This window comes from Schistocerca nitens, chromosome 1 (assembly GCF_023898315.1).
Source record: "Schistocerca nitens isolate TAMUIC-IGC-003100 chromosome 1, iqSchNite1.1, whole genome shotgun sequence".
Lineage (NCBI taxonomy): Eukaryota > Metazoa > Arthropoda > Insecta > Orthoptera > Acrididae > Schistocerca > Schistocerca nitens.
In genome coordinates, this window is record NC_064614.1 from 569,269,202 (window position 1) to 569,293,680 (window position 24,479).

The 24,479-nt window shown below is 36.3% G+C and overlaps 1 protein-coding gene across 1 annotated transcript in view; it reads right to left on the reverse strand.

Annotated features, from left to right (window-relative positions):
* Positions 1-10,621: 10,621 nt before the first annotated feature.
* The window catches only part of LOC126236411 (33 kDa inner dynein arm light chain, axonemal), a 53,491-nt gene continuing 39,633 nt past the window's right edge, over positions 10,622-24,479 (reverse strand). Inside the window, exons 5-6 of the mRNA XM_049945710.1 lie at positions 12,256-12,453; positions 10,622-10,739 (exon numbers count right to left, since the gene is read on the reverse strand). Coding sequence (XP_049801667.1) covers positions 10,698-10,739; positions 12,256-12,453 — 240 coding nt within the window. The 3' untranslated portion in view covers positions 10,622-10,697. The remainder of the gene's footprint in view (positions 10,740-12,255; positions 12,454-24,479) is intronic.

The following is a 24,479-nucleotide window of genomic DNA, read 5'->3' on the forward strand; positions in this document are numbered from 1 at the left end:
CGAGTGAGATACATTGTGTTGCAGTTCTGGCGGGTGTACATTGCCCGCAACATGATGCATATCGATCACAAAATCCGGTGTTAGGTGCTGGGCCGAAGTCATTGTTCGAATACTGTGTCGATGTAATACACGTGAAAATGACTGACGTGGAGGTCGCGGACACAGTAAAACAGCGAAAACAGAAGACATTACAACTTGGGGTCACCAGTGAGGAGGATTACCGGGTTGTTTGCACCAATAATCACACCCATTTAGCAATAGTTCATTTATTAACCTTAACACATACAAGGAACACAAAGAACTGAACTGAACATGGTGGAATAGACAAAGATAATGCTTGGAGTCCAAAAATGAATGCATATTGATGGTGGTGTCGATTTCATTGGCACCACAAATCTATACTAACGTCTAGTGTGTAATACTATGTAATAATGTATAATGCATAATAAAAGAATACTATTATGTCATACACTGAAATTTAATGATTAATGACTCTCATTTGTATTACTTAAAATCATACTTGACACATATCCAGTTTTGTCAATTTTAAGAGTTTTTATTCATGAGGTGATACTATCGACACAGCCCTGGGAGCCACTCATGCTAGTCACACCACTGGGTAATGCCTTCAAGTTGTTCATAGAGATTACTATTCCACATGAAGTAGCTTATCGTAACACATGCATGAAAAAGCTTGGTAATATCAATGGGAAAATGGGGCCAGTATGCTCCAAAGAATCATTGAGTGGCATTTTGGTAACTAAAGAAATAACACTGAATGTCATTTGGTGCAAGAAGATCTCAATGAAATGTCCTGAGTCGTTTAAACATGTATCAGTCTTTCCCAGCTGTGGCTGAAGCAGAGCATTTTGCCATTTTATGTGTTAGTAAGCCAGGAGTCTCTACAATCAGTCTTAGCAGCACAGTAATCCATACAGCTGAGGTGGTAGGGCTCCTGTGTTGTGCAGGTTCCTCTGTATGTACGCCAAGAGAGAAGATTGGCCCTATGTTGTGCAAACACTGCTTAAAGGTGATTTGCAAGCCAATCATGAAGAGTAAAGAGTGTCTCTGAACAACAAAGGACAAAAGGGCCCCCATGCAATGTTCACAATATAGATCATACCCTGTACATGTGGAAAAGTTTATGTGGGATGACTAAACAATCCATCAACATCAGGATCATCAAACATAAATGGCATTTCAGGCTGGGACAAGAGGAGAAATTAGCTGTGCCAGAGAATACCATGTGTGAGACCAATTACACAATAAAATTTGTTGACACAGAAGATCTTGCTGTGAAGAAGCCACAGAAATCCATAAGGATGACAACTGCTAAAGTAAGAAAGAGGAAAGTCTCAGCCTAAATGGACATTTGATCCCCATGCTGCAGAAAACGATCTTTGCAGGTAGCATGGGGAGAACCACAGTGTCAATGACCAAGAAAAGCCCTCAGACATTGCTGCAACAGGTACGTATAATATCCAGCTGCAGACAACCATCCAGTCTGGCACCAGCAATGGAGGGTGAAGCACTGACATTGCTAGAAACTTGTGCCTGCAAAATGTCAGAACAATCATAAAAGAAACACTGGCCAAAGAACTTGAGACAGAAGCCGACAGGAAATACGTCAACATGTAGCTACAAAAGCTTCAGTAATTTTGCATTTAGTGTCATAAACTACAACACATTGTTTATGAAACTGAAGTATGTAAGTATTAGGGAACTTGCCTACCAGCAAATTAATTCTTATGTATAGAATAGAAACCCAATAGTTGAGCTTGCATTTAAAGAAATTATTAGCATATAAGTGCTACTGCTCAGAAAAAACAGAGCACTAAATACAGTGTTTCACAATGCTTCACTCCAGAACCAGTGCTGTTTTGGCCTTTTTAAAATAACATAGAACCAGCAATCCCATACCAAAAATACATAAAATTTTCAAAGTTGCACACAATACAAACACATCAATTAGAGGCAATGCCACACAAAAACCACAGTATTAAATTAAAAAGCAAGCAACACACCATATGTATTGGTTTTATGGAAACAGGATAGCAATAAACACGCAAAAACAGTCACAATGCATTTGCATACAGTAAAAAACAAGCACCTATTACCTCTTTATATGTAATTATGCACTAAATCTCTCTTGAGAATATAATTTGTATCAGTTCTTTGAGTATAGGTTCAGGAGGATCTAATGTAAGTGAAAGATGCAATATATATCCAATAAGGTGAATACTCTATTAAAAACTGAAACATATAGTATTTATGTCCCACAATAATATTTTTTTATTGTGAAATATTAATTCTGTGTATTTTAGTTTTGAATGTGTCTATGTTCCTACAAGTACCAATGGAATGTTCCAGAAATGAATACTATTATGATATTCCATCAACATACTTTCTGGTCACAGATGAGAAAAGAGAGTTAAAATATGTCGTTTAGTCAGGTAGACTTATTTTCATGATATGCAGTCAGTGGTGACTGCGGTGTAAGAGCACAAGACCACATGAATATCCTAACTACCAACACCTTGCAGATTTATTGGTTATTTTTCTTTGAATGCTGTTAAATGCAACATAGATGCTGCAATCTGAAAGATATGGTACTTAAATCTACCATGCTACAGCTCCTCTAGACTCTGTGAAACTTAGCATCAGGGTTGTGAGCATGCCTACAGTTATGCACATTTTAAGGAAGTTCTGCACATGTGCAACTTGCATGATGTAAATGCCTTATGGGCCAAATACATACATATTTGATAAACAATGTGCACGGTTCATGACGTGCACAACTAGCTCTTGCCAATCAACTACAGGTTTACATCAGTGCACTAAGTGGTAGCACTCTGCAGCTGACTTTTATCCCTGTTTGCTCAGCATAAATCATGCTAGATAATAGCTCACTCCTCAGATATGCTAATTTACTCACTATATTTTGTAGTAAAATTAGATTGGACATCAGTACATGTTAAATCTGTCTTGAAGTAAACTATTTCATGGGTTTCTGAATGAGTTATAGTACATTAAGCTATGAATTTGTATCACATAGTAATCTGTTTGAGATTCTGGGAATCATAAGGGTCTAAAGCACATCACCATCCATTGTGAGACTGTAGCATTTATTAACGCTTCTGAAATCTGTTGATCTTATGGTTAGTCAGGTTTATCTGTGCTGTACACCCACATTGTATATATAAAAATTCACGTAAAGCTGTTATCATTGGTTTCTCTAATATTCACTTTAAATGCTACATCGAAAGTAGTGTGCTTTAGGCCCTTATGGATCTCAACACCTCAATTTTATTCTAGTCAAGTGACCATGTTGGTAGACATTAATACTTGAGTTTAATTATTTCCACAAATGACACTTTGTGTCTGGAGTTGGTTGTTTACTGTGCGGGAATCGGCTTTTGTGTGCAGTGTAAACTACGTTGAATCTGTTTTAAATGCTAACAGAAAATAAAGTTGTGAGGATTGGTTGTGGGTCATGCTTGAGTAGCTCAATTGGTAGAGCACTTGCCCACAAAAGGCAAAGGTCCTGAGTTTGAGTCTTGGTCTGGCACACAGCTTTAATCTGCCAGGAAGTTTCATATCACCGCACACACCACTGAAGAGTGAAAATCTCATTCTGAGAAAAGAAAAGTAAATTACCAGCAAAAGTTAGCCACAAAGGAACTATGGCCTCCAAGAACAGATCCTTTGATTGAGAGAGTGACAAAATCAAATAAGCATGACTACAAGCAAACATTTACTAAGGAAGTGCACAGTTAGCACAAGTTGTTGTGTGGGTGCAGTATAAGAGTATCTGATTTTCCACCTGGAAGTAAAGTTGTGAAACAATACATCTGTTGGGGATCTTGTACATTTTCCCGAAAAAATGGTAAAGGAGGAAATCTCCCACTTACACAAAAATGCAGATTGGAGAGTTGTGAAAGCTTATATATTATTTTGTTATTACCCTAAACTGTACATAATTATGTACAAAGCAATAAAATTCCACAAAAACAATTCTTCCTTTTGTCAGATTATTACTAATGTTATCATTATTACTGTCAGTGGCTGTAGTTGTATGAACTTGATAAGCATAACTGTTATACAGCAGATGCTATTAATTTCACACTCTCAAATTTATCTGAATCTAAAAATTTGTGAATACCTGAAATTCATACTCACAAGCTGCCACTGTATGGAGCTATGGTCCAAGGAAACTCATCTGCTAACAAAATCATATCCCAATGCGAAAATAGTACATACATATTCAGTTTTCGCACACAGCACTAAAACATTATGGATCTGTGCAAACTGCAAAATTAACTATTGTACCTGGCATGGAACTGATGAAAGATACTTCAACATTTAAAACAGCTACCCTTAATTACTTGTTAAAAAGCAGTATCACAGTAAAGATGAACATCTTGTAACAGGAATATCTATTACTAACTTCATAATAGTAAGTGTGAAATGATAGCAAAAGTCTTATGTGTGAAAACTGATTGAATGTTTTGTTAAATATGTGACATTTGAATCAGACAGTGTTCTGATGTTTAGTCTGCATGACTGCAAATTGTATAAATACAGCAAGTTACCTAGCAGTAGTTCATATCATGTGGAAGAACCATATGAAAATTATCTCACATATCATTGTGATGAAAAGAATAGAGCTTAGATCTACTTAAAATATTCTTTCATATTTTAAGAAAATGTATGATTATGTTAACAGTTCAGGACGGGATCTAGGGGAGGGGGGAAGGCTGCAAACCGGGGTATCTGCCCTGGGCGGCAATTTCAGGGGGCACGAAATTTATATTCCTGAAGAAAAAAAAGCCTTATTTCACAAAGCGCCAAGCATGCAGTGCATGTTTTTGTTATATCAATTATTCATATGATTTTGAAATGCACTGCTGTTGGTTTTTGAACATTTTTGGCTGTGTTCTAAGTTTATTTCTGAATGAATCATAAGTTGATTTTTGAATGCGTGCTTAGTGTACATGATGTCTCTGCTAGGAGAATCCTCATTGTATCTAGAAATAAAAAACTTTCCCGCAGACAAAAGGGGATGGAGCTGTACGAGCTGAGCCAAATAAACCCGAATAGGTGAATGCCAATCGCTGTTGTTTGTGTGGTTGACTTGGTGTGCATATGATCAGCTTTGGTATAATTATTAGTGAAATCCATAGATTCAGACTACCAGAGTGGAAATAAATGGCTAACAGGAATAAGAGGTAAGAAAGATCACATATTATCTTCTCGGTGTATCCAAGAAAATGAAATTATGACATAAATTTTTTGCCAGATTGCTACACTAGTAAGGGCTGTTGTACAGTCCCCTGTTAGCAGCTGTTTAAATTCTACTCTTGGAACAGCATGGAAAACAAATAGTACAAACATGTAATAACATCTAACTGGCCAAAAAAGCATGATAATGGAATCAGTCATTCTGGCAGGATTAGTGAAGTTAACTGGAGAATAAGTTTCAAAAATAGCAAGAATAGTTACAGGATGAGTGATGACAAGGTTGGTTGTTGGAATGACAAAGGAGAAGAAACGGAGACATGATACAAATTGTATGGAAGAGTATGACGATTCCAAATTTTTATAAAAATTTCATACTACTACTTTTCGATCTCATGCTTGAGAAACTGGAGTAAATGAATGAAGTGTAAAACTATTTCTCAACATAAAACTTTTTGGTTGTAGTAGGCATAATAGGCATTTGATATTCTGTCATGTTATATATGTAAATGAGGTACAAAAAAATGATCATCTGTCCCAAAACTGTCTCGCTTATTTGGCATGTGTTACAATTGCTGCAATATTAGAAAGGCTTATTTCATTTTATGTAGCAGACAGTGACAAAATAGACAATCAAACTGAGAAATGACACCAGTCTTGAGTACTATTCGTATTAACAGCTTTTTCAGTTTTAGACAATGACATTTTCATTTTTCGTGTAGCAAAACATTCGATGAACTTTGATGAGATAATAGAATCTTTCACACAAAGGCAAGCATGCCGTGTAAAGCTGTAGCAAGATTAGAGAGAAAAAAATGCTGGGACCTAAGGAATGAAGAATTGGGGATTGTCTTGCATGTCTCGTCTTTACGGATTTATGTTTCTATATTTTATTTTATATCACATGAAAGTTATTAGCTAATGCGCAAGGAAGAGTGCAAATTTTATGAAGAGTTCTTATTCTTCCAGTCACAGATAATCCCACCCAGTATTAATTGTGTGTGTGTGTGTGTGTGTGTGTGTGTGTGCATGTAAGTAAGAGGCTAGAATGTCAAACCGGCTGTCTGGGAGCACGAGAGGCACCAGAGGAAATTTTGATTTCTACTGTTCTGAATACAAGTTTGATGGCTTCCATTACAAAATATATACATTTGAATTCCACAGAGGAAAATACAGTGTCATGCAATAGAAGAATGCTGTGTGAAGAGGCATGGTGTGCCACTGCACTTTGGCAAACTTAAAACCAAATAACAAGTCTTACATTTCCTCGAACATTCATGTTTTATAAATCAAACTCTTCAGAAAGACGTGCACTACAAAATGAACATATTTTTGAAAAATCAATTCCTTTTAATTTTTGATGTCCCATCTCAAATGCTTGAAGGATAGGGGCCGCTGCTATCAGATTTTTGCCCCAGTTTGGAAATACCGTAGATCTGGGACTGCAGCAGTTCACAGAATATTAATCATGGCAAACTATTCATAATAATGCAAATTGTCTTGCCCGACATCATATTGCACATTTTGTACAACAAATGATGATGATGTTGTTGTTGTTGTGGTCTTCAGTCCTGAGATTGGTTTGATGCAGCTCTCCATTCTACTCTATCCTGTGCAAGCTTCTTCATCTCCCAGTACTTACTGCAACCTATATCCTTCTGAATCTGCTTAGTGTATTCATCTCTTGGTCTCCCTCTATGATTTTTACCCTCCACGCTGCCCTCCAATGCTAAATTTGTGATCCCTCGATGCCTCAGAACATGTACTACAAACAGATCCCTTCTTCTGGTCAAGTTGTGCCACAAACTCTTCTCCCCAATTATATTCAATACCTCCTCATTAGTTATGTGATCTACCCATCTAATCCAGCATTCTTCTGTAGCACCACATTTCGAAAGCTTCTATTCTCTTCTTGTCTAAACTATTTATCGTCCATGCTTCACTTCCATACATGGCTACACTCCATACAAATACTTTCAGAAATGACTTCCTGACACTCAAATCTATACTCGATGTTAACAAATTTCTGTTCTTCAGAAATGCTTTCCTTGCCATTGCCAGTCTACATTTTATATCCTCTCTACTTTGACCATCATCAGTTATCTTGTTCCCCAAATAGCAAAACTCCTTTAGTACTTTAAGTGTCTCATTTCCTAATCTAATCCCCTCAGCATCACCCGACTTCATTCCATTATCCTCGTTTTGCTTTTGTTGATGTTCATCTTATATCCTCCTTTCAAGACACTGTCCATTCCGTTCAGCTGCTCTTCCAAGTCCTTTGCTGTCTCTGACAGAATTACAATGTCATCAGCGAACCACACAGTTTTTATTTCTTCTCCATGGATTTTAATACCTACTCCGAATTTTTCTTTTTGTTTCCTTTACTGCTTGCTCAATATACAGATTGAATAACATTGGGGAGAGGCTACAAGCCTGTCTCACTCAATTCCCAACCACTGCTTCTCTTTCATGCCCCTCGACTCTTATAACTGCCATCTGGTTTCTGTACAAATTGTAAATAGCCTTTCGCTCCCTGTATTTTACCACTGCCACCTTTAGAATTTGAAGGAGAGTATTCCAGTCAACATTGTCAAAAGCTTTCTGTAAGTCTACAAATGCTATAAACGTAGGTTTGCCTGTCCTTAATCTTTCTTCTAAGATAAGTCGTAAGGTCAGTATTGCCTCACGTGTTCCAACATTTCTACGGAATCCAAACTGATCTTCCCCGATGTCGGCTTCTACCAGCTTTTTCATTTGTCTGCAAGGAATTCAAGTTAGTATTTTGCAGCTGTGACTTATTAAACTGATAGTTCGGTAATTTTCACATCTGTCAACACCTGCTTTCTTTGGGATTGGAATTATTATATTCTTCTTGAAGTCTGAGGGTATTTTGCCTGTCTCATACATCTTGCTCGCCAGATGGTAGAGTTTTGTCAGGACTGGATCTCCCAAGGCCGTCAGTAGTTCTAATGGAATTTTGTCTACTCCCAAGGCCTTCATTTGACTCAGGTCTTTCAGTGCTCTGTCAAACTCTTCACGCAGTATCTTATCTCCCATTTCATCTTCATCTACATCCTCTTCCATTTCCATAATATTGCCCTTAAGTACATCACCCTTGTATAGACCCTGTATATACTCCTTCCACCTTTCTGCTTTCCCTTCTTTGCTTAGAATTGGGTTTCCATCTGAGCTCTTGATATTCATACAAGTGGCTCTCTTTTCTCCAAAGGTCTCTTTAATTTTCCTGTAGGCAGTATCTATCTTGCCCCTAGTGAGATAAGCCTCTACATCCTTACATTTGTCCTCTAGCCATCCCTGCTTAGCCATTTTGCACTTCCTGTTGATCTTGTTTTTGATACGTTTGTATTCCTTTTTGCCTGCTTCATTTACTGCATTTTTATATTTTCTTCTTTAATCAATTAAATTCAATATTTCTTCTGTTACCCAAGGATTTCTACTAGCGCTCATCTTTTTACCTACTTGATCCTCTGGTGCCTTCAATACTTCATCCCTCAGAGCTACCCATTCTTCTTATACTGTATTTCTTTCCCCCATTCGTGTCAATTGTTCCCTTATGCTCTCCCTGAAACTCTGTACAACCTCTGGTTTAGTCAGTTTATTCAGGTCCCATCTCCTTAAATTCCCACCTTTTTGCAGTTTCTTCAGTTTTAATCTACAGTTCATAACCAATAGATTGTGGAGTCCACATCTGCCCCTGGAAATGTCTCACAATTTAAAACCTGGTTCCTAAATCTCTGTCTTACCATTATATAATCTATCTGATACCTTCTAGCATCCCCAGGATTCTTCCAAATATACAACCTTCTTTTATGATTCTTGAACCAAGTGTTAGCTATGAATAAGTTGTGCTCTGTGCAAAATTCTACCAGGCGGCTTCCTCCTTCATTTCTTCCCCCCAGTCCATATTCACCTACTACGTTTCCTTCTCTTCCTTTTGCTACTGTCGAATTTCAGTCACCCATGACTATTAAATTTTCATCTCCCTTCACTATCTGAATAATTTCTTTTATCTCATCATACATTTATTCAATTTCTTCGTCATCTGCAGAGCTAGTTGGCATATTAACTTGTACTACTGTAGTAGGCGTGGGCTTCGTGTCTATCTTGGCCACAATAAGGCGTTCACTATGCTGTTTGTAGTAGCTTACCCGCATTCCTATTTTTTTTATTCATTATTAATCCTACTCCTGCATTACCCCTATTTGATTTTGTATTTATAACCCTGTATCACCTGACCAAAAGTCTTGTTTCTCCTGCCACCGAACTTCACTAATTCCCACTATATCTAACTTCAACCTATCCATTTCCCTTTTTAAATTTTCTAACCTACCTGCCCGATTAAGTGATCTGACATTCCACGCTCCGATCTGTAGAACGCCAGTTTTCTTTCTCCTGATAACGACATCCTGTTGAGTAGTCCCTGCCCGGAGATCCGAATGGGGGACTATTTTACCTCCAGAATATTTTACCCAAGAGGATGCCATCATCATTTAATCATACAGTAAAGCTGCATGCCCTCGGGGAAAATTACGGCTGTAGTTTCCCCTTGCTTTCAACCATTCGCAGTACCAGCACAGCAACGCCTTTTTGGTTAGTGTTACAAGGCCAGATCAGTCAATCATCCAGACTGTTGCCCCTGCAACTACTGAAAAGGCTGCTGCCCCTCTTCAGGAACCACGTGTTTGTCTGGCCTCTCAACAGATACCCCTCCGTTGTGGTTGCACCTACGGTACGGCCATCTGTATCGCTGAGGCACGCAAGCCTCCCCAAAAATGATAAAATAATTAAAAAAGACAATACAATACCACACAATTTGGCTTCTGCTATGCCTCAACATATAAAAGTATGAGACTATAAGAAACGGAGTAATTTGTGACATTCCCTTTTACAAGGACTGCTTTGTGCTACCAGGAGTGACCTGTTATACTTCTGCACATGTACAATCTCACATAGATGTGATGAAACAGTTACCCACAATTCAATTCCAACTACAAAAAGTCTGCTTACATTTAATGATCTGGTATACAGCTTAGGTAAGTGCAAAAATGCAGTCATGCTTTTCTGAATAGCCAGTTTATTTATGTCTTTTCTTAAGACAAATCATTTTCAGGAGAAAGTTCGCTACAACCAGTTGCCTAACAGAATGCTACAAAGGCAATCATTGTAAATCTGCAGGACAATGATATACACTGGTGTAGGTGAGGTGGAAATTAATAATAATCCTTGTATTCTCATTACTTTTTTTTAAAAAATGTTCATTTTTCTTTTTATTACTTCTCTTGAAAAAACTTGCTTTGCCATGAATATATGTACAGAAATTGGAGCTGAAGTAACAGTTTTTCCATATAAAAAAGTTTTTGCCACAAAGTATTTGTCATTTAATGTACAAAACAACAAAAGCTTTGTATTAAAAATAAAATTTATCAGCTTTTAAAAGATTATCGTTTTCTCTTTGGTGCAATGGCTGATTCCAGTTGAGCCTGTAAAGGAGAAATATTTGTATTACTACAAAGGAAAAATGTTTTAAGGCAAACTCTTAACATAATATGTGGAACAATGAACATTAACATGAATTTCCAAAAAAAATCAGCTTATATAAGCACTACAAAATAGAATGCAGAAATCAAGGCAGATATAAAACTGATTTATTGATGTAAAGAGAAGGTGTCATTTAGAAAAAGACACATGAGTGTTCATCTCAAACTCTTAAATGTGAACAATATTCCACTCCTCAATTGGCAAAATAAAATCCACACATCAGGTTTCCTTCCATTAGGATTTTTTTTTTTTTTTTTTTTTTTGGCAAATCCAGATTTTTCATTATCAATACACTATTTTCTAGTCTCAATACATGTCAGTTCACTGTTGTTTCGGCATCAGTCACAGTTCTTTGAATACTGCTGTATAATAATCCACACTTCCCCACCTCAGTAACACAGACAATTGTTATCAAACCTAAGGAAATCCTTATTTCATGCTCTTCAAAAAATGAATATTCTAACTGTGGATGAAAATAATTCCTTGTTTAATCATGCAATATCTTTACATTTGACTAACTTTGTTAATAATCCTATGTAAAACCCAAACACAGAAACTGTTAAGGAGTTCTTCTCAGACTAGGGGGTCTGTATTCTATTGTAGACTAGTTTCTCATATATTTTTTAAAAATGCTGCTGGAAATGAATTCCATATGTAATTACATATTATTTGCTCATCTCCATACTTGTGTCTATGAGTAAGCACTGTGTGTATCAGTTTTGCAGGAAGAATATTTTGAGTCAAGAAGTGACTCAAAAGGTAACTGTGGCAAGATCTCTTAACTGTAGTATAAAGTTGTAGTATTTTTGTGGACACTCTTTTCTGTCCAGAAAAAATTCATTTTGCTAGCCAATGTTTTGTATAACATTTATAGTCATTGGATATCTGAAACTGATACATATTTGCAATATCAAACCAGTTTGTGGTATATATATCAACTTACAATGCTTAATGTAGAAAAAAGGAGAGCAAGACAGGAACTTTAAAAATGTAGAAAGGGAACATACTGATTTACAATATTAATGACATTGTTTTTGTAATGAAGCTCACATGGCCTTAAGTGCTTGCTTTTTGTATGTTCTTTCTTTTCCCCCTTTTCTTTCTTTCTTGTATTAGAAAACTGATTTAACATTCTGTCAAAGAGAAAGAGGCATCAAAGCAACTGGGGGTAAATTCTAAGGAGCTATAGTAAAATCATTCTGTAATGATAGATTATTTGAGTATGGCCACAATTAAGCAATTACTTATGCTTAAACATTTTATCAAAATACAATGGTAGAGAGATGATAACCCAAATTCTTGACACTTTATAACTTTGTTAGCAAAATGACTGTGCTACCAAAAAATGAATGAACTATGTAACATAATAATGCTTTCTAGTATCAGAATACTGAATGAAACTGAAAAAACATCATGCACACTATGAACAAAGAACACATTTTTGCTTAAGTAACTTACCTTTAGCTGTTGATTTGTCTTTCTCAGAAATTCAACTTCTTCAGTGTGTTTCTTCTCTTCAGCCTGTTGCATTTCCTTTGACCTTCGTTCTACTTGTTCTGCCTTTTGCCTGAGTTCAATAACTTGCTTTTCCAACTCTCTTTTTTCTGATTTCAGTGTCTGAACCAACTCTTCAAGATCACCTTTACTTTGTTCTGCCTGTTGGTAAGTAACACCAATACCTATTAGCTTTATTAGTTTCTTACGGCCCATTAAGTGCGTTTTGGTTGTCACTTTTAGAGGCTACAAAATTTTTCACACATAAAGCACATTAACACACTGTCACATTACTTTACTCAAAGTGAGCAACAAAAACCAAATCTATAATGAAATAACTACCGGACACTGTGTATGGAAGACTCTCACACAACTAACATGCCTACAAGATGCATCTGCCACTAAGTACTGACTGTTGCTGCCATTCCTCAGATGGTTACAAGTCGGTGCAGTATACATTTCACTGTAGTGCAGAATGGTGACTACAGTTGTGCTAGCATAAAATGTCTTATTCAATTGAGGACAGAACAGCTAAGTTGAAGCCTATATTCATTCTTGATTGTATGAAGAAAAAATGTCAAGTGTTTACAGAAAAATTTCTGAATAACACTATCCCAGTGGAGAGTAGCATACATAATTTAGTTACAAAATAGTGTATAACAATTTCAATTTCAAATACAAAATGAAATAGGTGACCTTTTATTAGAAATCTGCTGGCTATTGCTGATACTGAAAGACAAATTACTGCCAGTCCAAAAAAAAATTGTACACAAGTTATCCCAGCAATGTGGTGTTAAATACATAGTGTCATAAAATTTTTCCTGAATTAAAATTGTAGTTATACCATGTTACAACTGTGACAGAACTGAAGCAGACAGACAAACTGAAATGAATTGATTATTACAACGGACTTCTCAAAAACATTGTTGGTGGACATATAGACCTGATGTCATATTTCACATCAGATGAGGCATGGTTTCATTTATCAAGCCATATTAATTCATAGAATACCAGCTATTGGGAGGTGAGGAATCCTCACGGGATATTAGAGCACCCACTTCACTGTGAGAAAATCAGTGTTTAGTGTGTCATTTCCAATAATTGTACAGTGGGACCAATATGTTCCAACCGGACTGCCATACAGAACTTTACCTCAAAATCTTCAAAGAATTTTAAACATAATTAACTGGTAATGAAAAAGAATACAGTTTCTTCCAACAAGATGGAGCAACACATCATACATCGAAGGTTTCACTTAATTGCTTCCAGCAGCTTTCACACATGAAGTAGCCAGACTAAAGAACTTTGGTCTTCGCATCACATGCTAAAGTACAATGTTTATGCATCAAGTGCACACAAAACACGCAGACACCCAAATGCAAACAGTGTGCGCTTCGGTGTTTATGTGTGTGAATGTGCGGGCTACTGCTGGAAAAGACCTAGTGCTTGAAAGCTAGTGTGTATGCTATTTTCTGTGCTCCTCACAACGATCTGCTGTAGGTGAATGGTTGCCTTTCCTTTATTTTACATATTGCTCCATCCAGGAATTCCCATTATTGTTATACATAACTGTGAACTTCCAACTACAAATTGGATCATATCCGTTTTGATATAGTGCTTCTTCTTCTTCTTCTTCTTCTTCTTCTTATTATTATTATTATTATTGTCTTTCTATGCTTCAGTTTCTTATACTGCAACTTGCCAAGGATTAGGCGACAAAAAGGCCTATCTTATGTCCCTTCTTATCCATTTCAGTCCAGGGGCTACTTTATGATGATGTTCACATCGAAACTGTTATCACAGACGATGAGGTATAGTGGCAACCATCATTACCACAGCACAAAGGACAACTAAAACAACTAGAAAAATATACATGTTCAATAAACTAGATAAAAAAGCAGTAGTGTTATATCTCAATGAGGAACTTGAAACTTTTAGCACAGGACAGGAGCATTAGAGGAACTATGGATCAAGTTCAAAAGAATAGCTGCCCATGCAGTGGGTAGACATGTTTCCAATAGAACAGTTCATAATGGGACAGACTCTCCACTGTAAAGAAACTTCTAAAGAAACAGAAACAGGGGTAGACATGTTTCCAATAGAACAGTTCATAATGGGACAGACTCTCCACTGTAAAGAAACTTCTAAAGAAACAGAAACAGCTGCACAGTAGGTATAATCAACACATACGACTATAGATAGCGAGATGCAAAACAAAATGCATTTGGCTGTCAAGAGAACAATTTGTGAAGCCTTCAGTGACTACCATAGCAGAATATTGTCAAATGATCTTTCACAAAACTAAGAAATTCTGGTCAGATGTAAAGGCTGTTAGTGGCACCAAAGTTAGCGTCCAATCACTCAAGGATGATAAAGGAGCTGACACTGAGGGTAGCAAAGCAAAAGCTGAAATGCTTAACTCCATTTTTAAGTGTTCCATTACAACGGAAAGCCCAGGAGAATTGCCCCAATTTAATACTTGTACTATTGAAAAGATGAGAAAAATAAGTGTGCACTGACATTGAGAAACACCTGAAAGCATTAAATCTGAGCAAAGCTACAGGGCCAAATAGAATCTCTATCAGATTCTATACAGCATTTGCAGCTGAGTTAGTCCCTGTTTTACTTATAATCTGTCACAGATCCCTTGAACAAGAAATTATTCCCAGTAACTGGAAGAGAGCACAGGTCACACCCATTTACAAAGTAGTAATAGAACTGGTCCACAAAACTACCATCCAGTATACATGACGTCTATTTGTTGTAGAATCTTAGAACATATTCTGAACTCAAACACAATGAGGAATCTCTATCAAAATAATATCATCCATGCCACCAGCATGGATTCTACACATATCAGTGATGTGAAACCCCAGTCTTGCATGACATACTGAATGCTTTGGATCAAGGCAGTCAGAGAGATGCAGTATCCCTTGATTTCTGATAATCATTTGAATCAGTACCATATATATGATGCCTATTATCAAAAGCACAGTTGTATGGGGCATCAAGCAAAATTTGTGACTGGATTAAGGATTTCTTGGTAGGGAGGATGCAGCAAGTTATCTTCGATGGAGAGTCATTGACAGATATAGAAGTAACTTTGGATGTACCCCAGTGATGTATGTTGTAACCCTTGCATGAGGTGTTGTGAACCATAAGGGCCCAAAGCATACTGTCATCAATTTTGAAATTGATGCTTCTGACGTCTGTTGATCTTGTGGTAAACTAGTTTTGTTTATATCTGTAGGCCCATACTGTATACATGAGCAGCTGGCTCACCAATTTATCATGTAATTCATTTCCATATGGGCCCAACACACAAAGCATGCCTTTGTTGCTTTCACTGCTCCAGGGTTCGCAACATAATTTAGTGTCTACATAATTTTTGTATGTAGTACTATTAGCAGTAGTAGTAGTAGTAATAGTAGTAGCAGTACTTCATAACTAGAGGTACATTGACAGTTTTATCTGAACCTCAAGTCAGAGAGTGTGCTTAATGATAATGATGATAAAAAGGACCACAAAGTGTTGAAATATGTCATAATTGTGTGTCTGTGTATGTGTGGTGCATTTAGTATCTGCTCTTTAAGTTCTGAGTTCTAATTGAAAGTAATTTTTGGAGAGCAAGAGAAATACACTCGGGAAAGCATTATATTTATTTTCTATGTTATCAGCACTATAAATATCCTGCCACTCTTATCCTTTAACCCTTTTGTGGGCAAAATTATTGAGCAATTTTTTTAATGAATGGAGAGCTGATGGTAGTTAACAGATAGGTATATTTATCATACAGAATATCAAATTTGCTCCAACTGTGAAAGTGAGGTCACACAACAAGGTGGGAAGTATTCTTCCCACTGCCCTTCCTTGGAGTTAAATGACAAAACAACTTTTTCAATATATGTCATATTTATTTGATAAATTTATTTGTCTTGTTACAATGATTCTTCACAATTACTTGCCATGAAATTTTCTGAAACATGGGTCTATGCAAAGTGGTATTTGACAATACGTACAAACACAGCGAGTGCTCTTTTCTGCAGCTTTGGTACTACAATGACGGCACCTTCAGTAGGTTTCTCCTAAAATGGGTTGATGCTCCCCTACAGCCATATGACGAACATCTTCTGGTACTTTACCCCTTTTTGCCAGAAAGACAGGTTTCTGTCCACGCCTTTTTCGTGATGAGAAGCCAGTGATCAATTGTCTGGCTAGATGGATCCTGTATGTGAGCTGATCATGCTGTCCACTTTCTCTTTTACTTATTTTCCACAGGATAAAACTGTTCACGACAGCAACATCCACCAGGAAATAAAATATTCTGTGCCACCATTTTACAGAACGTCTGCTAATAGCATACCTTTCTCGTAATCGAACAAACTTATCGACACCACCCATTATTTTGTTGTATTCTGCCACAACTTCAGGACAAGAAATCTCTGTACTAGTATCATCCTTGTTTTTCCTTTTCACTATGGCTGTTTCTCTTGGGTCATGAATTGAGGGAAGGAAAGTGACTGGATGGTTATTCATCCATTTTACTGCAGAAATGGCTCCTTTTTGTTTCAAACTGGAATTCTTCTCATTCCAATTTTATGTTTTCCTTCATAAATTTGGGTAAATCTTTCCTGTTGGTCTTTACTGTTGCACATCCATACACACTCTTCTTCAAAAGTGTTGACACCAATTTCATGGTGGTGAAGAATCTGTCAAATGCAACTACATTATTTTTATTATTTATTTCCTTTGTTAGATCTACTACAACCCTTTCACCCAACATCAAGTCACTATCTGCCTATACTTGCCTGTGTAAACATCAAAGTCAATTATATATCCAGTGAGTGAATCTGACAAGCACCACACTTTGTAGCCTCGTTTCACTGGCTTCATTGGCATATACTATTTCATAGATGATTGTCCTTTGAAAGGAATCATCGATTAATCCACTGACATAAATGATGAGGGCTCACAATTATTCTTACAGCTCTGCAAAAGCTTTTCAATCAATGGCCATAATTTATGCATTTATCATATTCTGGATGATTTCTTGGCTTTGCAGTTTCGTTGTTATTACAGTGAACATTCTCTACAATCTTTTTAAATCTTTTACGTGTCATTACATTAGCAATTGGCTCTACTTTTAGTATAGGATCTGAACTCCAGAAGTTAGAGAGAGCAGGAAGTTTATGAATTCTCATTACAATAAGACATCCTATATAAGCTCTCATTTCTTGAGTAATTGTGTCCACCCAGGTTTTTGACGGATATCTACTACCACGATTTTGTTTTGCATACAAGTTTGTTTCATTTACAATGAGAGTGAAAACATCATCATCAAAGAACTTAGAGAAATAAGTGAGCTCCCGATCATTGGCACTACAGAGAAATTTTGGTTTTCCTTCCATTTGTGTTTCAAAGTTGTTCTTTACATTGTTGAAGTAAGAACAGTCGCCGTTCCATTCTTCTTCACTTTCACTGTCCAAGGTATCACTACTGGCAACAGCCGGAAGCACGAATGATTCACTGTCATGTTCATCACCATAAATGTCTTGTTCCACAGGAACATGCCTTAAAGCACTGGTGATGGTGTTATCTAGAACATTCAGTTCATCTGCAGCACCATCATCTCCTTCAGTTTCTGAATCACATTCATCAGGTAATGAAAATAATATACTGTAAATTTCGTCAACATGTTTGAGATTGTTGAGGTCTAGGAAATGAGACCTCTGAAAGGAAAGCAATGCCACGAAATAGAGAACTGGGGAGTGTTAAAAATACTATGAGAGATTCAACGGAAGCAAGCACTTGGTTTGGTATGGTAAACTTGACATTCTTTAGTAACATAATGATCTGTGCATTATTTCTGAAACCCACTACGTCAAAAATGTCAAATAAATGTGGTAAAATATAGAAATATTCGTTCTAGAGACGTAAAACAATGGGCTACCAAAGAGGCGGTGGGAAGGAAGTCCACAAGTAATGTAAGTAAAACACATTTTACAACAAACAGGGAACACCAAATAATAAGACACCATAGCAAAAATCAAAATTATTTACCTTATGCTATAGCTTTGAGTAAAAAATCACAAAATGTCACGCAAACAGCACTGAAAGGCTCCTCTACAGAGCAACACTCAGCTATACAATGCCTCTGCGCGAAGGTACAGCAAAAATGGCGGGTACTTCTGATTGGAAGTAGTACCATACACTATTCACTAGATGGTAGCACCATACAGAGGTGGGAACTGTGAATCCCACGGGACTAGGAGCGAGTTCATTGAAGTGGGAATCATGTTTCCCACGGCTCATGAAAGGGTTAATGAGGTTTCAAAAAGTCTCTGCTGCCACTGGATTAACACTTATAAATGATTTGTAATCACAGAGTATTTCAAAATGAATATGAGGGTTTCAAGGCTTTGTAGCACATATTATATTCACCTTATAATTATAAATAATACACCAAATGGAAGAGAAACACAAACAGTTTTTCTTACAATTATTCAGTGTAAACACCGATCACACATCAAGTCGATAGATGAGTTGTTCCGAAACATTGCTCAATGAGTCAGGAGTAACTATTGCAATAACACTGTTTCTAAGTCGGATAGATCAGCTGGTATCAGAGGCACATACACATGATTGTGCCAGATCTTGTGTGAACATGGAGGTCATGCATAAAATGCTGTGTCAACCGGCTTCTTGTGCCCAAACCACCGGTCGGATTCAATGTCATTTAACCAGTCGCATACTGAGTTATGCCAGTGAGGCGGTGCACCATCTTGCTCCCAAGTAGAGTTGTGTTGTTCAGCTTCTTCCCATTGAGGCACGTGCCATAGCTGTAGCACATCAAGATAAGAAACATTAGTTACAGTTGATTCACCAAAAAAGAAAGGCCCATAAACTTCCCCCAGGAATATTTCTTGGGGTTAAGCGTGAAAGACTCACATTCATTCAACATGTTTTTCAGTCACTCTTTGTCATTTCATACTCTTCCCATTGCGCACAAGTATACAAACAAAACTGTTTGAGTTGCTCTTCATTTGGTGTATTATTTACAATTGTAAGTTGAACGTAATAAATGCTACAACGCCTTATAATCAGTATGTTCATTTTGAAACACCCTGTACATCAAAAGTTGTGCTACTGTTCTCCTGTACTATAGTTAGAAAGAATACAGTCTGCATCAGATGATATAAATTTAGGAGGAGCATATCACATTCAGCAGTGTGGCTTAAGGCTATCTGACAGGAACTCAAGAAACCTCTTACACAACTAATGAACACATCATTCTAGGAATGAATTTTTCCAGGTTGCTTCAAGACAGCATTGATAAAACCAATACATAAAAAGGGAAACAAATACAAACCAGAAAACTGTAGATCTGTAGCTCTTCTACCAGTTATATCAAAAATATTTGAATGAGCTTATGCAAAGCGACTCACTGCACTTCTCACTAACCAGTTTGGCTACCAGAAAGGAAAATGCTCCACAGATACTGGCATCAATCTCATCAAGAATGTCATAACCAACTTAGACCCTAGAAGTAAATATGTAGGAGTATTTATGGATTTAATGAAGGCATGTGACTATGTACAGCACAAAACTTTAGTAGGGGAATTAGGAGTATGTGGTACAAGAGGGACTGCAGTGGACTGGATCCTATCACACCTGACAAAGAAAGAGAAAACAATATACAAAATCACAAGAATGACACAAGAGAAAATAACATCTGAAGCATGAACTATAAACTTCTCTGTTTCAAAGGGGTAATTTGGTCCATTGATTTTCATTTTATACACAAACTAGGTTAGCGTCCGCTAGTTCGCTCTTCGCTCATGTAGAATGTATGACCTACAAAGATTTTTTTCTCTTTGTTTTCATTTAACCAAATTTTTATGTTGTTCACAAATTGCAACACCTCCTAAGCTTTTCAAATAAATTAATGCCATACGAGCATGGTCTTTTCCGAATGTACTTTTGACCAAAAAGCAATTCTGGTCACTGGAGTACAAGGTTTTTGTTAACCGTGCCTTTTGCATTCTTGTGAAAATATTTCGATAGAAGCTTTCAACCCCTAACAAATATTTATTTATATCTAACTGAGAAGTGATTTCCAATTTTCATAAATTTAGCTGTAATTTTTTTTAAATTTAACGTAATTTTCTTGAAATTTTCATCCTCTATTGCACTCCTTTAGCAGCTGAGAAACACCGAAACACTCACTATTTTTAAATTTCTATCTGAGAAGTCAAATGCCAACTGTCATAGATGTAGCCTTAAAAATCCTTTAGTAGTTCTTTAGTAATTAATTATTTTCAAAAAAGCCTTCATCCACTATTTTATCCCCTTAGTCATTGAATTTCCATAAATGCTGAAACACATTATTTTTATTTTCTGAGTGTGAAAGCAAATACCAGTTTTCATAGTACTAGTTAAAAAATTCTCTAACAGCTTTTTCATTCCATTAGGAATCCCTCTAGGAGTGCAATTTTGGACAATCCCTTCTTAACTAACGCCTACACATAACATCCACACCCTCCAAACATCTAATTTCTATTCTTAGCAGTTTGGGCTGGGTGATGATGAGTCAACGAATCAGTCTGACCTTACTTCACCCCTTAGGGGTTGAATTTCCAAAAACAGAGACACATATTTTTTCATCTCTGAGAAGTCAGATAACAGTTTTCAAAGATAGCTTTAAAATTCATTTCGCAATGAAATATTTTCATAAAACATTTCACCTTCTATTTCACTCCCTTAGGGTTTGAATTTCCAAAAACAGTAAGATATGTACGTTTTATTTCTAACAGAGAAGCCAAATACAATTTTCTTTAGATTTAGCTTCAAAATGCTTGCATAATGAAATATTTTCATAAAAACTTTTATCCCCTGTTTCATCCCCATAGGCACTGAATTTACAAAAGCAGTGAAAGGTATTTTTTTTTTATTTTTAACTGAGGAGCCAAATTTAAATTGTCATAGATTTAACTTAAAAAATACTTTCATAATAAAATATTTTCATAAAAAATCTCATCCGCTATTTTACCCCCTTACGGGTTAAATTTCCAAAAATACTGAAACACATGTTTTTTATTTGTAACTGAGAACTCAAATACTAATGTTCAAAGATGTAGCTTGAAAAATATATTAATAGTTCTTAACAATGATATATTTTCAACCTTTTATTTCACTCCCATAGGGTTAAATTTCCAAAAATTCTGAAACACATATATTTCTGACTAAGAAACCAAATATCCATTTTCTTAGCTCTACCTCCAAAATTGCCTTGAAAGCCACACTTCTCAAAAAAATCCTTCAACACCTACTTCACCTCCATACGGTTGGAACTTCAAAAAAACCCTTTCTTAAATGACACATACAGTATAAGATCCATACCTTCTGCTAATTGCAAGTTTCTATCCTAAGTGGATTCGGCTGGGCGATGATGAGTCATCACTCAGTCAGAATATTGCCTTTTATACATAGAGATCACTTCAAAACATTATTAATTGTGGTAAAATAGTTATTTATGCATATGTTGCAACTATACTGTTCATGGATAAAGACATAGAAAATTTAGAAATAAAAGCTAACTTAGAAATAAATAATGGTATTCAAAGCTTTACTGAATTAAATTTGTGTAACAATATCACTAAAATACTCTGTGTAAATTTCAAACTAAAAAAACTTTGTAGTGAAGACATTAATATTTGCACTGATCAGTGCATAACAGAAAACTCCAGATAACAAAATTCCTTGGAAAACAATCAATGATAATGTAAACTGAGATAAACACATTGATTATATAAGAGGGAAAATCAGCTCATACCTATATGTACTGCGAAGACTCAGCTATCTAAAAAACACAAATATTATGAACATGATAAACTGCTCACTAACCCATTCAGCATTAAGTTATGACATAGTTTGATAGGGAGGTACCTCAAAACAAACATTAATAGAATTTTCAAGTTAGATAAAAGAGTGATAAGGATGATAGCCAACCTTATATATTGAGATATCGATATTGTCGTTCGATTTGAGTTACGAGTGTGTTGTAGTATGGTCTTTGGCTCAACAGATGTTAGTACTAAGTTAGTATTGCGAAAACAAGATTGCTGGAGGACGCTTGATATTTGAGCAATGAAAATGTATTGTGAAGTGGTTTTTCAAGTTTGATAATGCCGCTGAAGTGTAATGTCAGAGGAGGCTAGAGTTTGAAACAGAACCGCCAACCCGCCTAACAATTAGACGTGTCATTGACAAGTCTGAATTGCATGGAATAATTTGTGATATTCACAAAGGAAGATCAGGAAGACAGCATACAGCTACAAGTCCTGCTTCATTGGCTCTCATATGGGAAATGTTTGTTAATTCTCCACAGAAGTCTGCTAAGCAATGTGCACATTCCACAATTACTGCACGCAATTAGTGATGATGATCCTGATTGCTGAATGCAATTTTGCGAATGGTATCAGCAAATGGTAACTGATGACAAACAATATGTGATGAAGGTAGTGTGGAGTGACAAGGCACAATTTAAACTTAATGGAACCATGAATCGACATAACAGTGCGTACTGGGCAGAAAATCCACATGTTTATGTGGATAAAGCAGTCAATCTACCAGGGGTTCATGTGTGGTGTGGATTATCATCTAGGGGCATAGTATGACCCATTTTCTTTGATGCTACTGTCACTGGAGAAGTGTACCTGGAAATGTTACGCACATCAATTTTGCCAGGTATACATGCACTTTATGTAGCTGATGAAGAGGTCTTCTACCAATAGGATGGGGCACCACCACAATAGCACCTAGCCGTATGAGCTTTCATGGATGACAGTTTCTGGGGGCAATGGATTGGATGAAGAGGGCCCATTGAGTTCCCTCCATGGTTGCCAGATCTAACACATATGGACTTTTACTTGTGGGGAACTGTGAAAGATAATGTCTATCAATGTAAGCCATACATGCTGGAGGAACTTCGCCAGGAGATTACAGCAACAAGTGCAGTGATCGCCACTGTAACACTGACTGATGTAGTTGTGGCGACCACTCATCATTCTGTTATGTGTATAGCCACTAACGGTGAACATTTTGAACATTTAAAGTAACCATGTGCTAAACTGAAGGTTGTACAATATATGTGTTCAATTATTAAATACAAAATAAACACATAAGTAATAGTTTTCGTTCCTTAAAGTGTGTATACATTTTTCTGGTGGACTCTGTAGAATCAAGTGGCCAGCATTTAAAGATCCTAACACTACTCTGCATACCCTCATACAAGTTCTGTGATGGATAAAATTCAAGCATGCTCCCGATACTCAAAAGAACAAGAATTAACACAACCATGACAAGAAACAAAAAATATTTTCAAAAAAACCTCTCAAAATTTATTTGAGAGAAAACTGTTACTATAGTATAAATGATTTTATGAGTTTCACAGTCAAACAGTCTTACAGTAAAACAAAGTGCACTGCAATTACCGAATCTAAAATAACTGTCACTTACATTTACAATTACAAATAGCACAAATGATGTAAACAAAAACTGCAGTCTACTACAAAATAAGCCTAGAATTTCATTATAAAAAGATCATAACTTACTAAATGCTTAGTAAAAACTGTGTACTTATCAGTGCTTGAAATATGATTATCCAAGATCTATAAAATGTATTTTGTCTATGGATACAATAAATAAATAAATGTTGCTGCCACATTTGTAGCAAAAAATCAGCAGGATTATAACAACCGTATGTGTTAGACTACATTACATTACATTAATACTTGTTCCACAGGGCATGAATTGGATATTTTTTAATGATGTGGAACATATCTGTGTAACATAGGTATTCCTTACACAATATTAGCACATGACCAAAGATATTTATGACAGCATAATTCATCCCTTTCTGTGCCAAAATCAGATTTAACCCAGAATAGTGAAGATCATCCTTCCTTCTAGTGGTGTAGCTATGCATTTTGCTATTAGTTTTGAATTGGGATGGGTTATTAATAACAAATTTCATAACTGAATATATATATTGTGGAGCTACCATGAATATCCTTAGCTCCTTAAATAAATGTGTGCAAGATGATCTTTGCTGGGATCCAGCTATAATACTGATTACATGTTTTTGTGCAATGAACACTTATTTCCTTAACATTGAACTATCCCAAAAT